At 50.4% G+C, this 19,884-nt stretch overlaps 1 protein-coding gene across 1 annotated transcript in view; it reads right to left on the bottom strand.

Annotated features, from left to right (window-relative positions):
* Positions 1-19,884, bottom strand: part of LOC127489780 (uncharacterized) — a 278,910-nt gene that overhangs the window by 215,802 nt on the left and 43,224 nt on the right. The window contains exon 7 of the mRNA XM_070064726.1: positions 10,953-11,105. Coding sequence (XP_069920827.1) covers positions 10,953-11,105 — 153 coding nt within the window. The remainder of the gene's footprint in view (positions 1-10,952; positions 11,106-19,884) is intronic.

Here is a 19,884-nt window from a genome sequence, read left to right on the forward strand (position 1 = left end):
TTGAAGGGGGCCCCCACTGGCCAAATCAGAAGTGATGGAAGCATCACCATAACAATAGGATGGAGTTTATCATATAATAATACATTACAGGACACCATAAGTATACATATAGCAAAGTAGGCAGATGGATAGATGGGTGGATGGACAGACAGTGGGTAGATAGAAAGATGGATAGATAGAAAGATGGTCAGATAGATTGGTAATCGACAGATATATAGACAGATGGGCAAACAGAAAGGTGGGTGGATGGATAGATTAGATAAGGACAGATGGGGAGAGAAAGACAGGAAGATGGATAAATGGATGGATAGACAGATGAGAGGGTGAGAGTGACAGAGACAGAGAGAGAGGATAGACAATCAGATGAGAAACACGTGGACCAACACAACCACTCCTCATTCCCTAGCTCTAGCTCTAAGTAACATGAATTTTCAAGAGTAAATAAAGTCACATTTCATTTCATAGGGAACGATGGATTTAATTCAGCTGACATAACTTAATACTTGTATGTATAGACAAAAGCATTAACTGGCAGGAAACGGTAAAGTCACTTTAATCAGTGCAAGAGCTCCCTGGAGCTTCCAGGAGAACACAGACCTGCAGAGACCTCTGCTGCTTACACTGCACTTCCCCAGCGTCTCACTCAGTCCTCACAGGAGCTCAGCACCAGCGGCCTCACTTTGGGAGGAGGAGATGAAGGCATGGAAAAGCTAAATAGTTCTTTCACAGCCACATGATTAATTACAGAAAACAGAGTTTGGATACAAGTCTACTGGGCAGAATCCTATGGTTTTTCCAATTTTACATTAAGGGAAGTTATTGATGTTTGGCCTTAAGAAGTTACATCAATAACTGTTAGCTACAGTTCCTCCTTCCTGAAGCCCAAGGAAGTGCTTACGCATCAGAGGCCTGTGACAGAGAGGGATTCAGAGGAGGAAGCCCACATGGCCTGTTCCAGAAGCATGACCCGGGGTATATCTCTGGAGGAGAAAGATCTTACTTGGACAAGGAGAAGAAAAACATTAGAGGCTGAAGAATTACAGAGCAAGGACATCACGTTTGTCCTAATTCCTTATCTTTCCAAGCAGGGAAAACTTAGGAGAACAGCACAAAAGCAAAAGCTGGCAAGCACATTAAAGTAAGTGAATGTGTATCTGTGCATGAAAATTAGTCTTGGATAAAAACACAGGCCCCCAGACCCAGCCCTCCTAGGCAGAACATGTCACGAGTTCAGGAAGAGGCTACACAGCTCATAAAACAGAGCACACCCCCACTCTGTGGCGGAGCTTCCTGTCCAAGGCCTCCCTCTCAGAGGAGGGAAGGGCAGCTCCCACCAGTGTGCTGTCTTGCCCCACAGCATGGCAGTCTGGACACAAAAACTGGCCTCTGTGCCTGGGGCAGCATGGCAGGCTGAGTGGGTTACAACGCACGACATGGGGCCTGGACTGAGGGCTGACTCCTAACGTCCACTCCCCCACTCCACCCATTGGCCAACAATCCTGAGGCTTCACCTCCATCATATAGTTCAGGGGTGTGGACCTGGGATAGTGGAAAGCATAGGGACACTTGTAAAGGTCCCTGAGAGGGTGGACCCTACCTTTCCTGGCTGGGCCCTCGAAAAGCAGACAAGAACACAAGGCCGTTCCGGGAGGAGACCCAGCCACCTCTGCTCTCGCACAGCTGCTCGCACCCTGGGGACCCTTCCAGACCGTCCGAACTGCACGACCCCGACTCCACCCGCGCCTTCAGGACCCAAGAGCAACAGGCACGCCTGCAGCCAAGACCCCCAGCGGGACACTGCAACAGCCATTTATCATTCACCTCCAAGGGGGGGGGGGGGGCGGTCTGCCGGCTGGACAGAGGTCCACGAAGGCCGTTGCTTTCCGAAAGGGACGAAGAATAGAAACGCACCTGGGAAATGGCGCGGCAGCCTCCGACACGCAGCCTCTCCTGATGCCGGCCTGACCCGGGGGCCGCTGGGTCTCCCTCAGGCTCAGGCTCGGCCAGAAGCGTCAAAGAAGGCTCCTCTCCTCATGGCTTTCACGGGCTCTCAGGCAGGAGTAGACGTGGCGCTGACTCCCAGAGGAGCATCGCGGGGCAGACGGCGCCAGGGGTGCCGGTGCACTTCCGGGTCACAGCGCCAGGCGCAGATGCACTCCCCACAGGCCATCACCATGGCACCCCAGGACGCTTCTGCACACTGCTGCATCCAGCGTCTGTAGCCTCAGGGCCGCTTCCAGTCCCGCCTCTCCAGGTGGTGACCCAGGGACACAGAAGCTGATAGCCCACATTCTCTGGACCCCACCTCCATGTCTCATGGGAGTCCTAATTGCAGCTCCTGCCTCCTGACTCCTTCCTCCTGCCTCCTGGCTTCTGCCTGGCCCAGCGCTGGCCATTCATTGGAGCCACTTGGGGAGAGAGGCAGTACAGGGGGCCACACCAGCACTCTCTCGCACTCTCTCTCTCTCTCCATGTGGAGGTTCACCCCCGAGCTGGCTACAAAGGCCGGGACTGGGACAGAAGCCAGTGGCTGAAGCAGAAGCCAGGGACTTTAGCCGCTGCTCCATTCTGGGTTCAGGGGCCTAAGTCCTTGGGCCGTCTCCTTCTGCTTTCCCAGGCCTGTAGCAGACAGCTGGATCCCACGGTGAATGGCTTGCGGGAGGGTCGGCACTGTGAGGTAGCGGGTAAAGCCAAGGCCCACAGTGACGCCACCCCATAGGGGCGCCAGTTCGAGTACGCCTGCTCCACTTCTGATGCAGCTCTCTGCTGGGGTCTGGGAAGGCAGCAGAAGACACCCAAGTCCTTGTGCCTCTGCACCCATGAGGAGATCCCGGCGAGGCTCCTGGCTCCTGGCTTCAGATACTCTCAGCTCTGCCCATTGCAGCCAATTGTGTAGTGGACCAGCAGCTGGAAGACTTCTCTCTAAACACACACACACAGTCCCTCCCTTCCTCCCTCTCTCCCTCCCTACCTCAAGACCCCTCTGTGTGTAACTCTTATGCCAAGTAAATAAATATGATCTTCAAGAAAAGTAAAAAAAAAATTTAAAAAAGGAACCCAGAGCTATAAATAAAAAACCACATCAAGGCCAACTCCTAGAGTTTCTTTTTGTTTTTAGAAATTGGTATTATTTACATTACCTACCCTATTAACCCAAATTTGAAAAAGAGTTTAACTGGTCTTAAAAGGGATTTTGGTACCCAGTCATTCTCTTCTTCCTTACAAACATTCTGCGTGGCATTCTCTCTGACTTGCGCATGAGGAAATCTTTGGAATTGAGTTATTCAAACACTTACGTAACCACGCACACAAGGACTTGAAACACCTGGGATCTACAGAGTTCTCCACGGAACACAGGTCTGCTTCCACTCACCGCCCCCCACAGTCTAGCTCTGCCTTTAAAGTATGGATCATGTTGGACACAGGCCAAATCGTGTCTTCCACAAAGCAAGAGAGAATACAGAAAGGTAGCATCGGAGGTCACTGCTGACATTTGCTCCGTGCACATTATCATGTTGCTACTTTTTCTCTCATTCCTCAATGTTAGATACAAATTGGGAGGGAGGAAGTCCAACTATCCCTATTTGCAGATGACATGATTCTCTATATAGGAGATCCTAAAGACTCCACAAAGAGACTATTGAAACTCAGAGTAGAGTGTGGTAAAGTGGCAGGGGAGAAAATCAGCAGCCTATTTGTATACACAGACAATGTCATGGCTGAGAAAGGACTTCAAAGACCAATCCCGTTCACATAGCTACAAAGAAAATAAAAGAGCTTGGAATAAATTGAACCAAGGGTGCTCAATATCTGAGAAACACAAAAGATTAAAGAAGGAAATGGAAGAGGACACCAAACAACAGCAACAACATATTGAGAAGCTTCTGCACTGCCAAAGAGACACTCAGCAAAATGAAGAGTCAAACTAACAGCTGCAAAGCATGTAGCTGATAAAGAATCAACTACCAGAAACTTTCAAGAAGCTCAATAACAGCAAAACAATCCACCCACTCCAGAAATGGGCAAGGGACTTCAACAAGCAAACTATTTCAAGAAAGGGAATCTTCATGGCCAACAAACACATGCAAACATGCTCAGGATCACTAGCCATCAGGGAAATGCAAACCGATATTACAATGGCCTTGAGGATGTGAGGTAAAAGGCACCCTAATCCACTGCTGGTGGGAATGTGAACTGGTATCACCACTGTGGAAGCCAGTATGAAGATAAGTCAGAAATCTGAATACAGACGTAGCATATGAGCCAGCCACTCCAGCTCTGGGAATGCACCCAAGGGAAATGAAATCAGCATACAAAAAAAGAGTTCTCTCTGCCCCCATATTTACTACAGCTCAATTCACAAGAGCAAAGATATGCCATCAGCCAAAATGCCGATCCCCTCAAGACTGAATAAAGACATTATGGGCTACGGACACCATACATGCGTCTGCAGACTGCTTAGCCTGGCTATTGTGCATCCTACTGCAATACGCATAGGCCTGCGAAAGCCTCTCTGTCTACACAATGATTTCGTTTCCTTCAATATGTTCCCAGTAGTGGGTACACCCATACAGTTTTTCATGTTGACAGGACCAATTTCACATGAGAAATTGTATTGCTCTGCAGGTATATATTACAGAATACAGACATCGGATCTATAAATCCAGTTTTAACTACCTTAAACACTAGAACAGTAAAGTAAATTTAAGAAACAGGAAGGAGGAAAAGATGCAAACAGAAATCAACCCAACGGCATAGAAAATATCACAACAGACATTCAGTGAGACCAAAATACAGTTCTGGAAAACTTAGTGAAACTGACAAAACGTTTATCCTCAGTAAACAGAGGAAAAAAAGGCAAACAGACTCAAGTGACTTGACAACAGAAATGACAGAGAGGACATCACTACCAACCTTGCCAAAATAATAAACCAAATATACTAGGGAAAAACCAGGCACGGGGATTTGGTCAACCTAGATAGAGTGGCTTGATTCTCCGAAAGATGCAAACCACTAAAACTGAATACAGTGAAACAAGAAACTCTGAATACACTTATAATTTCCAAAGACACTGTAGTAGCAGGGAAACCGAAACAAACAAAAAAGACATGAAGAACATGAAGGAAAGTCCAGGACCAGATGGCTCCACAGGTGAGAACTTCCATTTAGAAGATTATTAAAATCCGTGATTCACAAACCCTTCCAAATAGAAGATGAAGAGGAAAAGCCTTCCATTTCATTCCATCAGACCAGCATTATCCCAACATCCCAAACAAGCACATCATAAAGAAAATGGCATATATATATATATATATATCCATCGTGAATGTGTCATATGCCTCAACAAAATATGACTAGACGCCATCCAGAAGCACAACCAAAGTTTAGCACATTGCGCGCAACTGAGAGTTACTCTGGAAATGCAAGGATGCCTACCATAAAAAATCAATCTTTCCCAGAACAGAAGTGGAGGATGGCCGAAGTCCTTGGGGCCCTGTACCCACCTGTGATACCAGGATGAAGCTCCTAGTTTTCTATCAGAGGACACCAAACAACAACAGCAACAACAACAACAACAACAACAACAAATTGAGAATCTTCTGCACTGCCAAAGAGACACTCAGCAAAATGTAGAGGTCAACTAACAGTTGCAAAGCATGCATCTTTGGCCGTGCGGCCATCTGGGGAGTGAACCAGTGGATGGATGATCTCTCTCTCTCTGTCTCTACCTTTCTCTGTAACTCTGACTTTCAAATAAATAAATCTTTTTTTTAAAAAAAGGACAGTGCATAGCACTGGATTGTTCTTTCTCTTCTATTTTTAAGTAAGAGCAGTCTTTCTAATTGTTTCTATTAAGCAGTGATTGAAAACCAGTATCTACCTTACAGAGTTGGTGGGCACCTAACAACGTCCAGCACCAGGGACTCCCCCCATGCCTCCACGACATCCAGCAGCCTGCTCTCTGCTGTATTTGTTGGTGGGACAGTGAACAGGAATCACAGGAAGAAAGAGCCCAGCACAACCTCCTACTGCAAAACAAACAGCAACACCTCATTCCAGAAGCCTGAGTTCGTGTGAGTCCTTGCCAAGGAGCAAACGGGGCCCACAGTTAAATGGAGTTAACTCCCCAGTTAAATGCTTCTGAGAGGGGCAGACTGAGAGCCACTGCAGGGTCAGCTCCTGCTTGCAGGAACCACAGATGAGCCTCTGCCCCCGAGCCTGAAGCTTTCCCTAGACGAGGGCTTCACAGTGGCCTCGTGACTGCACAGGTGGAACTGCAAGTGATAATTCACAGCCTGCACCAAAATCCCCATGGTCCTTGGGTTTCCATCTTGCTCTCCCATGACCCTGGCCTGTTCTGCCTTTTTCTGTGCAAACAATCAGCATTGCACTTCTGTTAACCATGATCAGCAAGGGGGGCCTCACACACACACACACACACACACACACACACACACATGTCCTGTCCCACATAGGTGTGTGGCTCCCTCATTGCATTTACAAACCACAGGGTATCCAAAATGCTAGTTCTGATTTGCTTTTATTTCAAAAGCCAGAGGAAGGTGTTCCCACATGTGAGCCACAAACTGCCACTTTGTTCTCCACTTAGGATGGCAGAGGGAATGCCTGAGCCTCTCCCATGACAGACACCAAGGCAAAGACACCACCAAGCAGGTCAGTATCGAACACTGAAGGTGCCACCAAAACCCACAGAGCTCAGATGTCCACTGGAAGCTTGTATGCTGTTCCTAGGCAACGACATTACACGTGGTACTGCCCCCTGCTGCTCACAAATAATCCCCACTGGGAGTCTGACTGCTGAGCCTGCCCAGGACCCTGGCCCTGGGCACCACTCATTATGCCCAACTCCCTTCTCGGGGAGAACTCGGGATCTGTTTACCCACTGCCCACTGAGAGGAACACGCAGTGCAGAGGCACAGAGCACCGCACAAACCGAGAAAATCCACCGCATCTGATGCTTGAAGCCTGGTAAGACATCCCCTTGACTTTCTCCATTGCTAACGCACCCAGTGCTAAGCCTGCTTGTGAACAACATAAAGAAATTGTTTTCTTAAGCACCAGCACAAGCCGAAGGAACTTCCTGATGGTTCATCAAACACTGCAGAGAGACAGCAAATTCTATGCAGGCTGCCGTGGACTGAACTGTCTGTCCCTCTAAAATCCAGGTGCTGAGGCCCTGGACCCCAAGGCGAGGGCATGAGGAGGCGAGGCCTTTGGGTGGTGGCCGGGGTGGCTAAGCTCAGGAGGGTGGGGTCTCCCCCTGATAAGAAGAGGTAGAAACACCAGAGTTCCCCCCGGCCTCCTCCAAGTGAGGACACAGCGAGCGGGAAACACACTCTGCCAGCACTGTGGTCTCGGCCTTCCCAGTCTCCAGACGTGAGAAAGCAATTTCTGCTGCCTGAGCCACTTGTCCTGTGGTGCTTTGCTCCAGCAGCCCCAGCTGCCCAACACAGAGTAGCAGGAGAGACCCCAACAAGCTCCCTGTTACAGGAAAGCAAATGGAATGGCCATGCAGGGAGCTGAGCCACAGACGCGCGGATGAGAACTCTGAGATCTTCAACAACTCCCCAGAGAAGCTGGGGGCAATTCTGAGGGGGACATGCTCACAAGAAAGAACAGGAACACAACTTCAGAACCCACCCACTCAGGGGAGAAGCAGGAGAAAGAGGACCCGTTCATGATCCACACCACAAGACACAAAGCCCTTTGCCTGTCACGGCCAAAACGCTGGGAACACAGGACAGAACGAGACAGGGTCCTTGTGCCACACACCTTCTAAAGGATGGCATCTGCCCTAGTGCTTAGGACACCCATGTCACACATCAGGGCTCAGGCTCCTGACTCCAGCTTCCTGCCAGGGCAGACCCTGGGAAGCAGTGGTGATGGCTCGAATAACTGGGTTCTTGCCACCAATGTCAGATACCTGGATTTAGTTCCTAATTCCTAGTTTCAGCCCTGGGGCCGTTTTGGGCATTGTAGGAGTGAACTAGAAAATGGGAGATCCCTCTCCTCCCTCTCTCTCTCTTTCTCTCTCTCTCTCTTTCTCTCTTTCTCTCTTTTTATCTCTCTCTCAACCTCCTTTGACTTTCAAATAAGATGAAAATAAATTAAATGCCTGTGATAGGCCGGCGCCTTGGCTCAATAGGCTAATCCTCCACCTTGCGGCGCCGGCACACCGGGTTCTAGTCCCGGTCGGGGCGCCGGATTCTGTCCCGGTTGCCCCTCTTCCAGGCCAGCTCTCTGCTATGGCCAGGGAGTGCAGTGGAGGATGGCCCAGGTGCTTGGGCCCTGCACCCCATGGGAGACCAGGAAAAGCACCTAGATCCTGGCTCCTGCCATCGGATCAGCGCGGTGCGCCGGCTGCAGCTGCGGCCATTGGAGGGTGAACCAACGGCAAAGGAAGACCTTTCTCTCTCTGTCTCTCTCTCTCACTGTCCACTCTGCCTGTCAAAAATAAAATTAAAAAAAAATAAAATAAAATAAAATAAAAGAAAAATGCCTGTGATAGTGATTTCTTCTAGAGATTTGATGTCTATATATGTACACATTCACACATACATAAACACATATCCCAATAAGTAAATAAATTCTTAACCATAAGACCCAAAACTCTAAAATGACTAGAGGAATGCAGAGGGAAAGGTCCATGGCATTCATCTGAGCAGTAATTTCTTGGATGTGACACCAAAGGCATGGGCGGCAAAATCAAAAAATAGATATATGAGATTGCATACAAGAAAATCCTTCTCCAAGCAAAGGAAGCAAGCAACAGAGTAGAGAACTGATGCACACACTGAGAGAATATTTGAAATCATTTATCAGGTGAGGGGCTACTATCTTAATACAAAGAACTCAAATGAATCAGTAACAAGAAAACATCCCCTGAATGGACACTTCTCGAAAGAAGACATACAAGTAACCATCTCCAATTATCAGAGAAATGCAAATTAAAATCACAACAGAGAGGCCAGTGTTGTGACACTGTGGGTAAGCTGCCACCTGAGATGCTACATCCCACATGGGCACTGGTTTTTGTCCCATTCGCTTCCCTTCCGATCCAGCTCTCTGCTAATGAGCTGGGAAAAGCAGTGGAGGACGGCCCACGTGTTTGGGCCCCTGCATCCAGGAGCTCCTGGCTCCTGGCTTTGGCCTGGCACAGCTCTGGCCATTGCGGCCATCTGGGGAGCAAACCACCAGATGAAAGAGCCCTCGCTCTGTCCCTCCCTCTCTCTTCCAACTCTAACTTTCAAATAAACATATATAGCTTTAAAATAGATAAATAAAAATAAAACCATATAAGACAGCATGTCACTCCACCAGACTCGCTATTACCAAAAGACCCAGGCCACAGGTGCAGAAAGAAGGATCTAGCACACTTCTCAGGGGAACGTCAGTCAGTACAGCATTTTGAAAACAAGCACGGAGGGTCCCTAAAGGCTAAAAACAACTCAAGCTCTCCCACGACCCCACCAGCCCACATCTGGATTTATGTACATGTGCACGTAAGGTGTATATGTACATGTATGTAATGTGTGTATGTACATGTGTGTGATATCTGTGTGTGACATGTATGTGTGTGATATGCATGTGTATATGTATGTGATTTGTGCATGTGAATATGTGTGTATGTGATATATACAAGAATACATATATGTATATGGCAGAGCCATGTCTTCACTTACATGTCCACTGCAGCACTGCTCACCACAGCCAAGACAATGGAAATGCATAAATGCCTCTTGGCAGGTGAATGGACAAGGAACAGCAGCTGCAACACACCCAGGAATACCCAGACTCAAAACACCCACAGGAAGGTCTGTCATTCACAGCATGTTCATGGAGATGAAAGTCATGCACTGTATACGAGGACTCTAAAGTCCTTAAAACACAGGATTGAAATGTTCTTACTGGGGCTGGTGTTACAGCACAGGTGGTTAAGTCACCGCCTGTGTCCCCAGCACCCCATGTGAACACCAGTTCATGTCTTGGCTACTCCACTTCTGATCCAGTTCTCTGCTAACATGCCTGGAAAAGGAGCAGGAGATGGCCCAAGCTTGGGCCCCTGACACACACACTGGAAACCTAGATGGTTTTCCAGGTTCCTGACTTCTGCCAGGCATAGTCCCAGCCATTGTGGCTACTTGGGGAGTGAACCAGCAGGTGGAAAATCTTTCTTCTCCCCTCTCTGTGTGTTTGTGTGTGTGTGGGCATGTACATGTGTCCCTGTGTGTCTCCCTCATCCCACACCCATAACTGCCCTTCAAGTAAATAAATAAATCTTAAAAAAATAAAAGAAAGGGGAAGAAATACCAGAGAGCTGATCTGTCTCCACCCCATGAGAACACAGCAAGAAGATGGCCGCCCTCACCAGGACCCAACCATGCTAGCACCTGGGTCAGACTTGCAATGCTGAGAACCATCAAAATCAAAGCCTGTGGTCAGGCCAGGCCAGGTGTGGCATTTGTTACAGTAGCTTGAGCTGACTAACACACCCCCAAGGCCTCCATAAGAGCATGTGACAACCTGACACAGCTAACCCGTGAACTCACGTCCCCACGCGGCCAGGCCTGGTGCTGCAGCAGATACAATTCCCATTGCCCCCAGCTCTGTCTCCTTACTGGCATCACCAGATGGGAGAACTCCATCATCACCACTGTGTGTCCCACCAAAACAGCAGGTACACTTGGGGGAAAAATCACAGCATTCCACTCCCTCAGGACAACCACCTAGCACATCAGGACAAGATGGTCAAGAGTGGGAATTGAGAAACTGTCTCTATAATGTGCCTGCAGTAAGTCACGCTGCTAACCAAGTGCAGGGGCAAGGTCTCGGTTGAGCGAGTCACATGACCGGTGGTGGGTGCCACAGAGAGCTGACTACAACACACACCTGGGAGCAGGTGAGCTCTCAGAAATGAGGGAGCCACTTACCGTCACTCAGGTCCTGCAGGACACCCTCCTGGCAGGAGAAGTCCAGGCTCGCTTTGATGGTGACAGTGAAGGTGGCTGCTTGCCCAGGCTGCAGGGGGAACTGGGCAAGGGTTTCTTCCAGCTTCCAGCTCAGGAAGTTGCCATACAGTTTCTCTGCAATGATAACAACAATAGCGATGTTGATGGTGATGGCAGAGCAGAGGCACAATGAGACTGACACCAACCCAGCTAGGAAATTCTGGCACACGCTCAAAAACAAAAGTGAGAACCACTCAAGATGTCAGAAAGCAAAGTCCTAGGAAAAGCCCTGAATCAGAAGAGGCCATGAGGCACAAAGAGGAGGGAGAATGCGTCACACCCAGGCACAGGCCCAAGGCCAGGCCACCGTCCCTCCTGGGGAGCCGCGGGATCTGCAGACGAAATGAAGGCCTGTGGCTCTGGCAAGTGAAGCTAAGTTTCTCCACCATGAACATTTTCTGTATTGTACTGCTGTGAGGGAAACAGACCCATGTTAAGCAGGGACACTGCTTCAGAGAAAGGAATCCAGAATTAGAAACACACAGCTAAGAGCAGAGCCTCAGGCAGGGCCAGCGAGGAAGCAGCCTTGGGCCTGGAGCACCGTGCAGAATGGTAAATCCTGAGCTGCGGTTTGTCTGCAGACAGCATGGGGGAGACAGACACTGCATCGGGGGCTGGGGCAGAAGCTGTGCACGGTGGCCAGCACCACGGCTCACTAGGCTAATCCTCTGCCTTGCGGTGCCAGCACATCCGGTTCTAGTCCCGGTCGGGGCGCCGGATTCTGTCCCGGTTGCCCCTCTTCCAGGCCAGCTGTCTGCTGTGGCCAGGGAGTGCAGTGGAGGATGGCCCAAGTGCTTGGGCCCTGCACCCCATGGGAGACCAGAAGCACCTGGCTCCTGCCATCGGATCAGCGCGGTATGCTGGCCACGGCGGCCATTGGAGGGTGAACCAATGGCAACGGAAGACCTTTCTCTCTGTGTCTCTCTCTCACTGTCCACTCTGCTTGTCAAAAAATAAAAAAAAAGAAGCTGTTCATGGTGACCTCTGCAGAGAACAGGGCAGGGGGCATCATCATTGCATCGGGGACTGGTGCAGAGGTTGCACACGGTGACCTCTGCAGAGAATGGAGTGGGGTCATCATCACTCACAGCAAGGCACCCTATGGAAGGACAGGAAGAGACACAGGGGACACCCAGTGTGGCCTGGGAAGCGGCCATCCCTCCTTCATTAGTAACTGGGAGTGAGATGTGAGACATCCAACCAGGGCCCAGTATTCTCTGCAGCCAGCACACCTGGGAAAACTGACAACCTCCAATGGCTGTGCCACAAGGTCAGCTTCCAACTCTGCTCCACTGAGAAGCTCCCAGCCCCACTGCCCTCCTGCTCACAGGGGCAAGCACAGATGCCGCACAGCCCTGAGCAGTGAGGTCCAGTGTTCGGCCAGCCAGCAGAATGACACAGACACACCGAGCACATGCAGGGTGGGTCAGTCATGGCTCCTGGGCAGTGCACTGCAGAGCCTAGGGTCCAGGTATGCAGAACTAGGAAACCTTCCCAGAGAGACTTGAGGGGAGGAAGAGAAGCCAGCGATGGTTAGAAGGAGGAGGATTCTGGACCTGTGCTGTGTCCAGCACAATCTTGGTATGTGGCACAGCTTAACAGATGTCATGCTCAAAACCGCCTTCACACACTGGTTTTGTGGTCTGTCTCCTGTGTAGCCGCAGCACGTGGGGACTTCAGACATTCACAGCAGCCATCCTTAGTGGGCAAGGCACTGCCCTAGCCCACAAAGATCATTGAAGCCTGTGTGTGTTCCTACTCTCCAGTCTGCACCGCAGCCCTGAGGTCCAAACTACACTGGGACACCTGCTCTGGGTGCTGTAGCAGCTCCAGGCAGAAGTTATGCCATTCCTCCCGCACCACGGATGGAACCGAGACCCTCCAGCAATCCAGGAAGTCTATAAAGATATTACATGGATTTTAATGAACTCCACTTTTTTGCTTTTTAGCCCGGTCAATCCATTCAGGAATGGAATGGATAAGAGATGCCAGGTGACAGAGAGCCAAGTGGACCCTGCTTACTAGGGCCAGTTCCAAGACCCCAAGAACACAGGAAATGCAAGCTGACTGCCCCCGTGGCCTATGCATGAGCCACACCAGCAGCCACCCCCTTCCTAAGCACAGCCCATGTCAGACAAGACACCAAGGCCTTGCAAAACCTCACCTCCCAACATCCTCTCCAAGCTGTTTCTAGAGCACAGTCTGTGTAAATGGCAGCCACTATGTCAGCTGCCCGGTTCACACAGCCGGGGATGGGCAGGAAGCATGGGCAGGCTCTGAGCAAGCGCTCCTGCAGCAGGAGGAGCACACACACTGAGGGGCCTCAGGAGGGCACTCTGGCCCACATGTCGCCAACTCTCCTCCACCAGCACAGCCTGCTGCCTCTGTTGAGAGGGCCAGGCCCACTGTCTCCACAGAGGGGTCCCACTTGTCCTCCACAGCCCCACTCATGGGCTGCGTTCCTGTGGGCCTTGTCCCCCACACACATACACACAACCCTTCCATGCCCTGACAAGTAGGACACTATATCCAAGGGACTCATTCTCCTACCAATCAATCAATCAATGGATGGCACCAGCCCCCAAACACTGAGACCCAGCACCTGCCTGGAGAGAGGCAGGCACCATGAGGGTTAGGAGCACCAGCTTCAGGACAGGGCATCTCTCCTCACCTGCCAGCCCTGGCTGCATGTCCTAAGTGAGCCACCAAACATCCGTGTCTGTCAGTTTAGCCATCTGTAAGATCTGCTGTCATGCCAGGTCAACAAGGTAATAGAAGCCAAGTGCTTAGAACACAGCATGGACTAGAACAGCACTTGGGCAGTGTTAATGATTCCTCCCACGCCTCAAAAACCCCTCTCTCCTTGTCCTAAGTGAGTAGTCCCTCCCCAAGGCCGTGTGAGGATGAGCTAGCCCTGCAGAGTGTGGGACCCCGGCCCAGCAGTCAGCAGGCGCACTCTAGCACTAGCTGCCACCAGATTTCTGCCCCTCCAGCCATGAACAGGACCTGGCATGGGGAAGCAGACACAAGTGACAATAACGTGGGCCAGGTCACAGTGTTCGGTTTATAATTCAGTTTATAATTAGAACAGATGGAAACAAGTTACACGGAAAAAAAAAAAAAACCAGGATGCCAGACTGAACGTACAATGTAATTTCAAATGCATAAAAGTACTCAAGTAGAAAAAATGAAAACATATCTATACACTAATATTAGTTTGCTTGGAGTCATGGGATCATGGATAATTTCAAATGGTTTTGTATTTTTTGAATTTTCTGCAATGAGCTTTTATCATGCTTTTATAAAGAAATACACACAAGGATACTTCAAGAAGTTCACAGAAAATAGAATTAAAGGGTAAGTTTATTTTGATGCCAAAAAAGATTAAAATGCTTGCATATGAGGGACCTTCAAATCATTCATGAGAAATGTACATTATGAATAAAGCATGCATGGATTTCAAAAACGTTTGGCACCAAATAAATTACTTTTAGTTCTGTTCTTCCATGAGCTTTGGGAAGTCCCCTTGAGCCTGCACACACACACACACACACACACACACACACACACACTTGTATAAATCTGCGCTAATAGCTCTCTAAGTCTAGGCCCCTGCCCCCTTAACCTGGTTTCATGCAGGGAGAAGCCTGTGGGTCCTGGCTGAACATCCACATGCAAGACCAACCACACCAAGGCCTGTGGCCCACCTGACAGAGAGGTGGGTTCTGAGCCAATGCACATGCCTTCATGGTGCCCCACGATGTGGCAGTAATGTTTCCTGATTACAGGGGCAGCAAATCACAGGAACTATGTGTCCCCAAGTCCCAGGCTCCTCTCAGCCAGCTGAATAAACTTCCCTGGGGCAGTGGATTAACTCTGTGGCAGCCATGTGCATTGGCAGGCAATCAGATGCCTACAAAGAATTTGGTCAGGCTAAGGACAAACTAGCCCACCCACACTAATTAGGTGAGCTCTGCCTCTCCATACCACTACTGTGCTCACTTGGCAAGGCAGGGACCATCCGGAGGGACCATCCAGCAGGAACAGCCCCAGGCAAGCAGGGCAGGAATTGGAGCAACTGCCTAGTTAGCAGCTTCCCAACAGAGGTGCTCCATCCCAAGTCATAAAAGAACCAATTACAGCACAGAGATTTACAGCAATTTGCCCAAAGCCAAGCAGCTGGTAAGTCATGGAACCAGGAGTCAGCGCTTGCATGGCAATGGCCTCCTCCCACCTATCTGAGGCCCTGACCAGAGCCGGAGTGAACTCCAAAGTGGAGGCTTTGTACAAGGGAACTTCATGCAGGGCATGCAGAAAACAACATGGAACACTCAAGTATGGGAGCTCTGGCATCTGCCCACCTGAGTGTGAAGCCCAGCTTTGCCCTTCAGCAGCTCTCGGGACAGGTAGGGCTGCAAGTTCTCTGTCAGCCAAGATGACCTGTCCTCAGAGGAGGTGGTAACAGAGTCAGCATGATGGTAACATGAAGCAATGCGAAGACTTAGCATAGCAACGCGGCACCCAGAAACTGCTGGGAAGATGGATGAGAAAACCTGGGCACCAGTGAGGTTTGCTTCTCACATTCCACATTCCCCATTTCACTCGTGCAAGGAGCATTCATTGCACAGCCGCTGAGGAGCCTCATGGCAGGCATGAGGCAAGGTTCTGAGGACAAAGAGACCAGGAAGATGTGACCCCTGCCCTCGAGAGTGGTCAGGGGAGAGGTCTCTGACTGCACAGTGGAAGCCGCCAACATAGACCAGATGGAGATGAGGCTCCCGTGAATCTGAATAATATGTAAATATCACCACCACTGCATCATAGAGAACGGGGACAGTAACTGCCTGCTGAATTCACTGCTCACATCTGGGGGCCCAGAACTAAAGGAAGACTCATTGCCCACTGGCTTGAACTGCTGGGTCCCAGACTTGGCAGCTGCCCATCTAGCCTATCAGAAATCCATAACTAGTGGGGCGGAGGGCTACATGTTACAAGCAGCTACAGCACTCTCCTCGCCTGTCCAGAGGGCTTTTCCTTCCTCAAAAGTGCTTCACTGGAGAGATGAACTCTGGGACTGAGGCCACAGAGCCCTAGGGGCAGGGGGACTGAGAGGCGGTGGTGTATGGCGGAGAAGGGAGGTGCGAGGAACATAAACCCTGACTGTTGCTGACCTGCAGGAGGCACCTGCCAACCACAACCCCAAAGGAAGTGCAGGAGAAGGGGCAAACATGGGCTCAGTGCGAAGTGCTGTCACCAAAACACCAAGAGCCAGGCAGCTGGTGTCTGCATGTTCCCCTGAGCAGGTACCTGCTAAGATCGGTGTATATATTTTCTCCCTGACTTCTGCATGGGCTCTGCTCCCCATCCCATCTTAAGAAGGGCACCAAGTCCACATGGCATCCGGTACTCTGCTGTCCAACCCTGACCACAACCCCGTGAAACGATACCATTCTTTCAAGTGTAATTTTTTTTTGACAGGCAGAGTGGACAGTGAGAGAGAGAGAGACAGAGAGAAAGGTCTTCCTTTTACCGTTGGTTCACCCTCCAATGGCCGCTGCAGCAGGTGCACTGCACTGATCCGAAGCCAGGAGCCAGGTGCTTCTCCTGATCTCCCATGCGGGTGCAGGGCCCAAGGGCTTGGGCCATCCTCCACTGCACTCCTGGGCCACAGCAGAGAGCTGGCCTGGAAGAGGAGCAACCGGGATAGAATATGGCACCCTAACCAGGACTAGAGCCCAGTGTGCCAGCGCCACAGGTGGAGGATTAGCCTATTGAGCTGCAGTGCCGGCCTGAATTGTTATTCTTTACACGAGTGTGGTACACCGAGATCCCGGGATAACCGCCTGGGAATCTGGCAGCCAGTGGTCTCCGAGCTGCAGGGCCAGGCATCCTGCATTCTCCTGCCCTTCTGCCCTGCTCACTTAGGTCCCATCTGTACTCCCAACCAGTGGAAATTAGCAAGCCCCACAGTGTGCGCCTAAAGGCCTTCCACTTTCTTTTGAGATCAAACTTCTCCATCATGACCCTGGGAAGAAAGCCACTGCCATCTGGCACACAGTGGGCCAGCAGGATGGAGGGCTCTTAGTCACTCAGGAGTTTCCAGGTCCTTCTGGGAGGCACACCCAGAAATCCACTCACTGTGGCAAGTGGTGCATAGCAGGAAACACAGGATGTATAACAAGAGCTCCATTCCATTAGGTGAGCGGGTCTGACTCCTACACCCCACCGCAAGACCCAGCAGTGTTTATGTGCTAAGCACATGCCTAGTGTGGCGACTGGCATGTAAATGTGGTGCACACACGTTCAACTGTTGCCAAGTGAGGTGAGCATCTCTGCAACAGAGGACAAGCAGAACATGTGAGGCTGCAGAGGTGGAATTCATTCCACTGGATGGGGAAGCTAAGCATTCGGGAGGGGACACGTGGCCTGGGCTGCAGAGAGGACAGAACTGGGCATGCACAGAGGACAGCCAGGAATGAGTGGAGCCCAGCAAGTGTGAGTGTAGAGGCCATGGAGCCTAGTGGCACAGAGGTGGGTCCAACTCATCCTGCAGTCTCCAGGGCACAGGCATCACCAGCAGTGGGAGACACTCACTGTGGGCTCACCCAGCAAAAGACGAACAGTTGATGGCAAAGGACAGACACCTGGACAGGCAGAGGCAGCAATGGTGGGGAAGGGGAGTGGAGCACCTAACCCCTCCCTGGACAGCCCCATCCTGTCCCTCTGCTTGCACAGGACATGCTGCACCTGCCCCTGTCCAGCTTTGGTACCACATTCTCAGCCCCATGAGGACACAGATCACAGTCCCTGAAGCACAGTGGGCACCAGGGGAGAACAGAGGGAGAAATGTGGGCAGGGAGCCTCTGAATGTAGGCTAAGAAACTCACTAGAGGAAAACGATTTTAAAATGTTCAAGAAAGGTGGGGGCCGACACTGTGGCATGGCAGGCTAAGCCTCCACCAGTGACGTCAGTTTCTCATATAGGCACCCGTTCGAGTCCCAGGTGTTCCACTTCTGATTCAGCTCCCTGCTGATGGACTGGCAAAGCAGCAAAGGATGGCCCAAGTGCTTGGGTCCCTGCCACCCATGTAGGAGACCCAGAAGAAGCAGCCGGCTCCTGGCTTCAGTTTGGTTCAGTTCTGGCCATCGTGACCCTCTGGAGAGTGAACCAGCAGATGAAATATTTCTCTCTCTCTCTCTCTCTCTCTCTCTCAGTCTCTCTCACTCTGCCTTTCAAATAAATAAAATTAAATAAATATTTTTTAAAAGAGTTCAAGGGGGGGGCAGAGCCAAGATGGCGGAATAGTGAGGGCGCGCACCGATAGTCCGGGAAAATTTAGTTTAATAAAAGGGGAGTTACGGTAGCCTCAGAAAAAAGAACCAGGAAAATATTGCAGAGGAAACTCTTCTGGATTGAGTGGCCGTGAATCGGAGGACCTACTGGGAGAACAAGGTCGCCCACCACGCGGAAGCCGAGCCGCGGGACCGAGCCGCGGAAGCAGAGCTGCAGGACCGAGCTGCGCAAGCCACAGGCTCTGCGCGCCAGTGCTCGAAGGGGAGTGCGTGCCACACAGACAACAGCGGGGAGACTTGGGACGTCCAGGGCTCCGAGTCCACACATCGGCACTGGAAGGGGAGCAGACCTGCGTGGAGAGCGCGGGAGCCCACAGTTCGGGACACCAGCGGCAGACTCAACACACCAGCGCTGGAACGTGAGGTGAGCCGAACCTCAATAGCCCGAGACTCAGGCAGGCAAGTGGAGAGAGGAGACTAGAGGGAACGACCCCAGGGGGGGGGGGGAACTTCACCAGGCTAACTGGAAGAGAGAAAGGAAAAAAAAAGGTTATGGTACGGACACGGGTTTCTCTCTCTCCGCTCACCTCTCAAGGGCGAGCAAGAAAAAGAGCAGGCACCATCTTGGACATACGTCATAAGCAGAGCGACCTCAGGTCTGCACCAGCCCTGAGCCTAGCAGAAAACCCTGACTCTGGGCAGAGCAAATGAACAGGAGATTAGGACCTAGTAAATTTGTGGTAATACTGAACTGAGACTGTGAAAAAAGAGACGGTGGGGAAGAGAACTCACGGAATTCATGTGAGCACTCTCCAGAGACGCTACAATTCCGTAACTTTGGCAACCCAGTGGGAGACTGAAGGAGAATTTGAGCCCATTCTGAGGGCTGAACAGATTCCCTGTGTGGTCCTTGGGAAAGAGCTTCTGATCTCTGGCTCCTGTGGGTATATCATTTGCCTGCTAACTACCTCCAACTTCGTTCAGCTGTGCAGAATAACTTCCCTTTTGAATCAAAAAAAAGAGAGAGAGAGAGAGAGAGAGAGGTTTACCACGCCTAACCTGGGAGTGTCACCTTTGGCACACCAAACAGAGCTCTCAGGCCACACCCATCTCAAGCCCTAAGGCTCCATCAAAAACAGATAGTCCACTTAATCTAGAGTCATAGTATAACAAGAAAAAGCACCACAGTGAAGAAACCAAATATCTCCAATATGCCAAATAACAAACACAAAAACCAAGGTAATAAAAACAAGGAAGTCACCATGAAGCCCTCAAATGAAAAAGACACCCCAATTCAAGATTATGAGGATGATGACATAGAAGAAATGCAAGAAGCAGATCTCAAAAAATTGATAAGAACATTAAGAAGTTCTCAAAAACAAATTCTTGAACTACAGAAATCCTTAATGGACAAGATAGAAAATCTCTCTTGTGAAAATGAAATATTAAGGAGGAATCAAAATGAAACGAAACAACTAGTACAACAGGAAACTGGGATAGTGACTGAAGTGAAGAATTCAATAGATCAAATGAAAAACACAATAGAGAGCCTTACAAACAG

This window comes from Oryctolagus cuniculus, chromosome 19 (genome assembly GCF_964237555.1).
Source record: "Oryctolagus cuniculus chromosome 19, mOryCun1.1, whole genome shotgun sequence".
NCBI lineage: Eukaryota > Metazoa > Chordata > Mammalia > Lagomorpha > Leporidae > Oryctolagus > Oryctolagus cuniculus.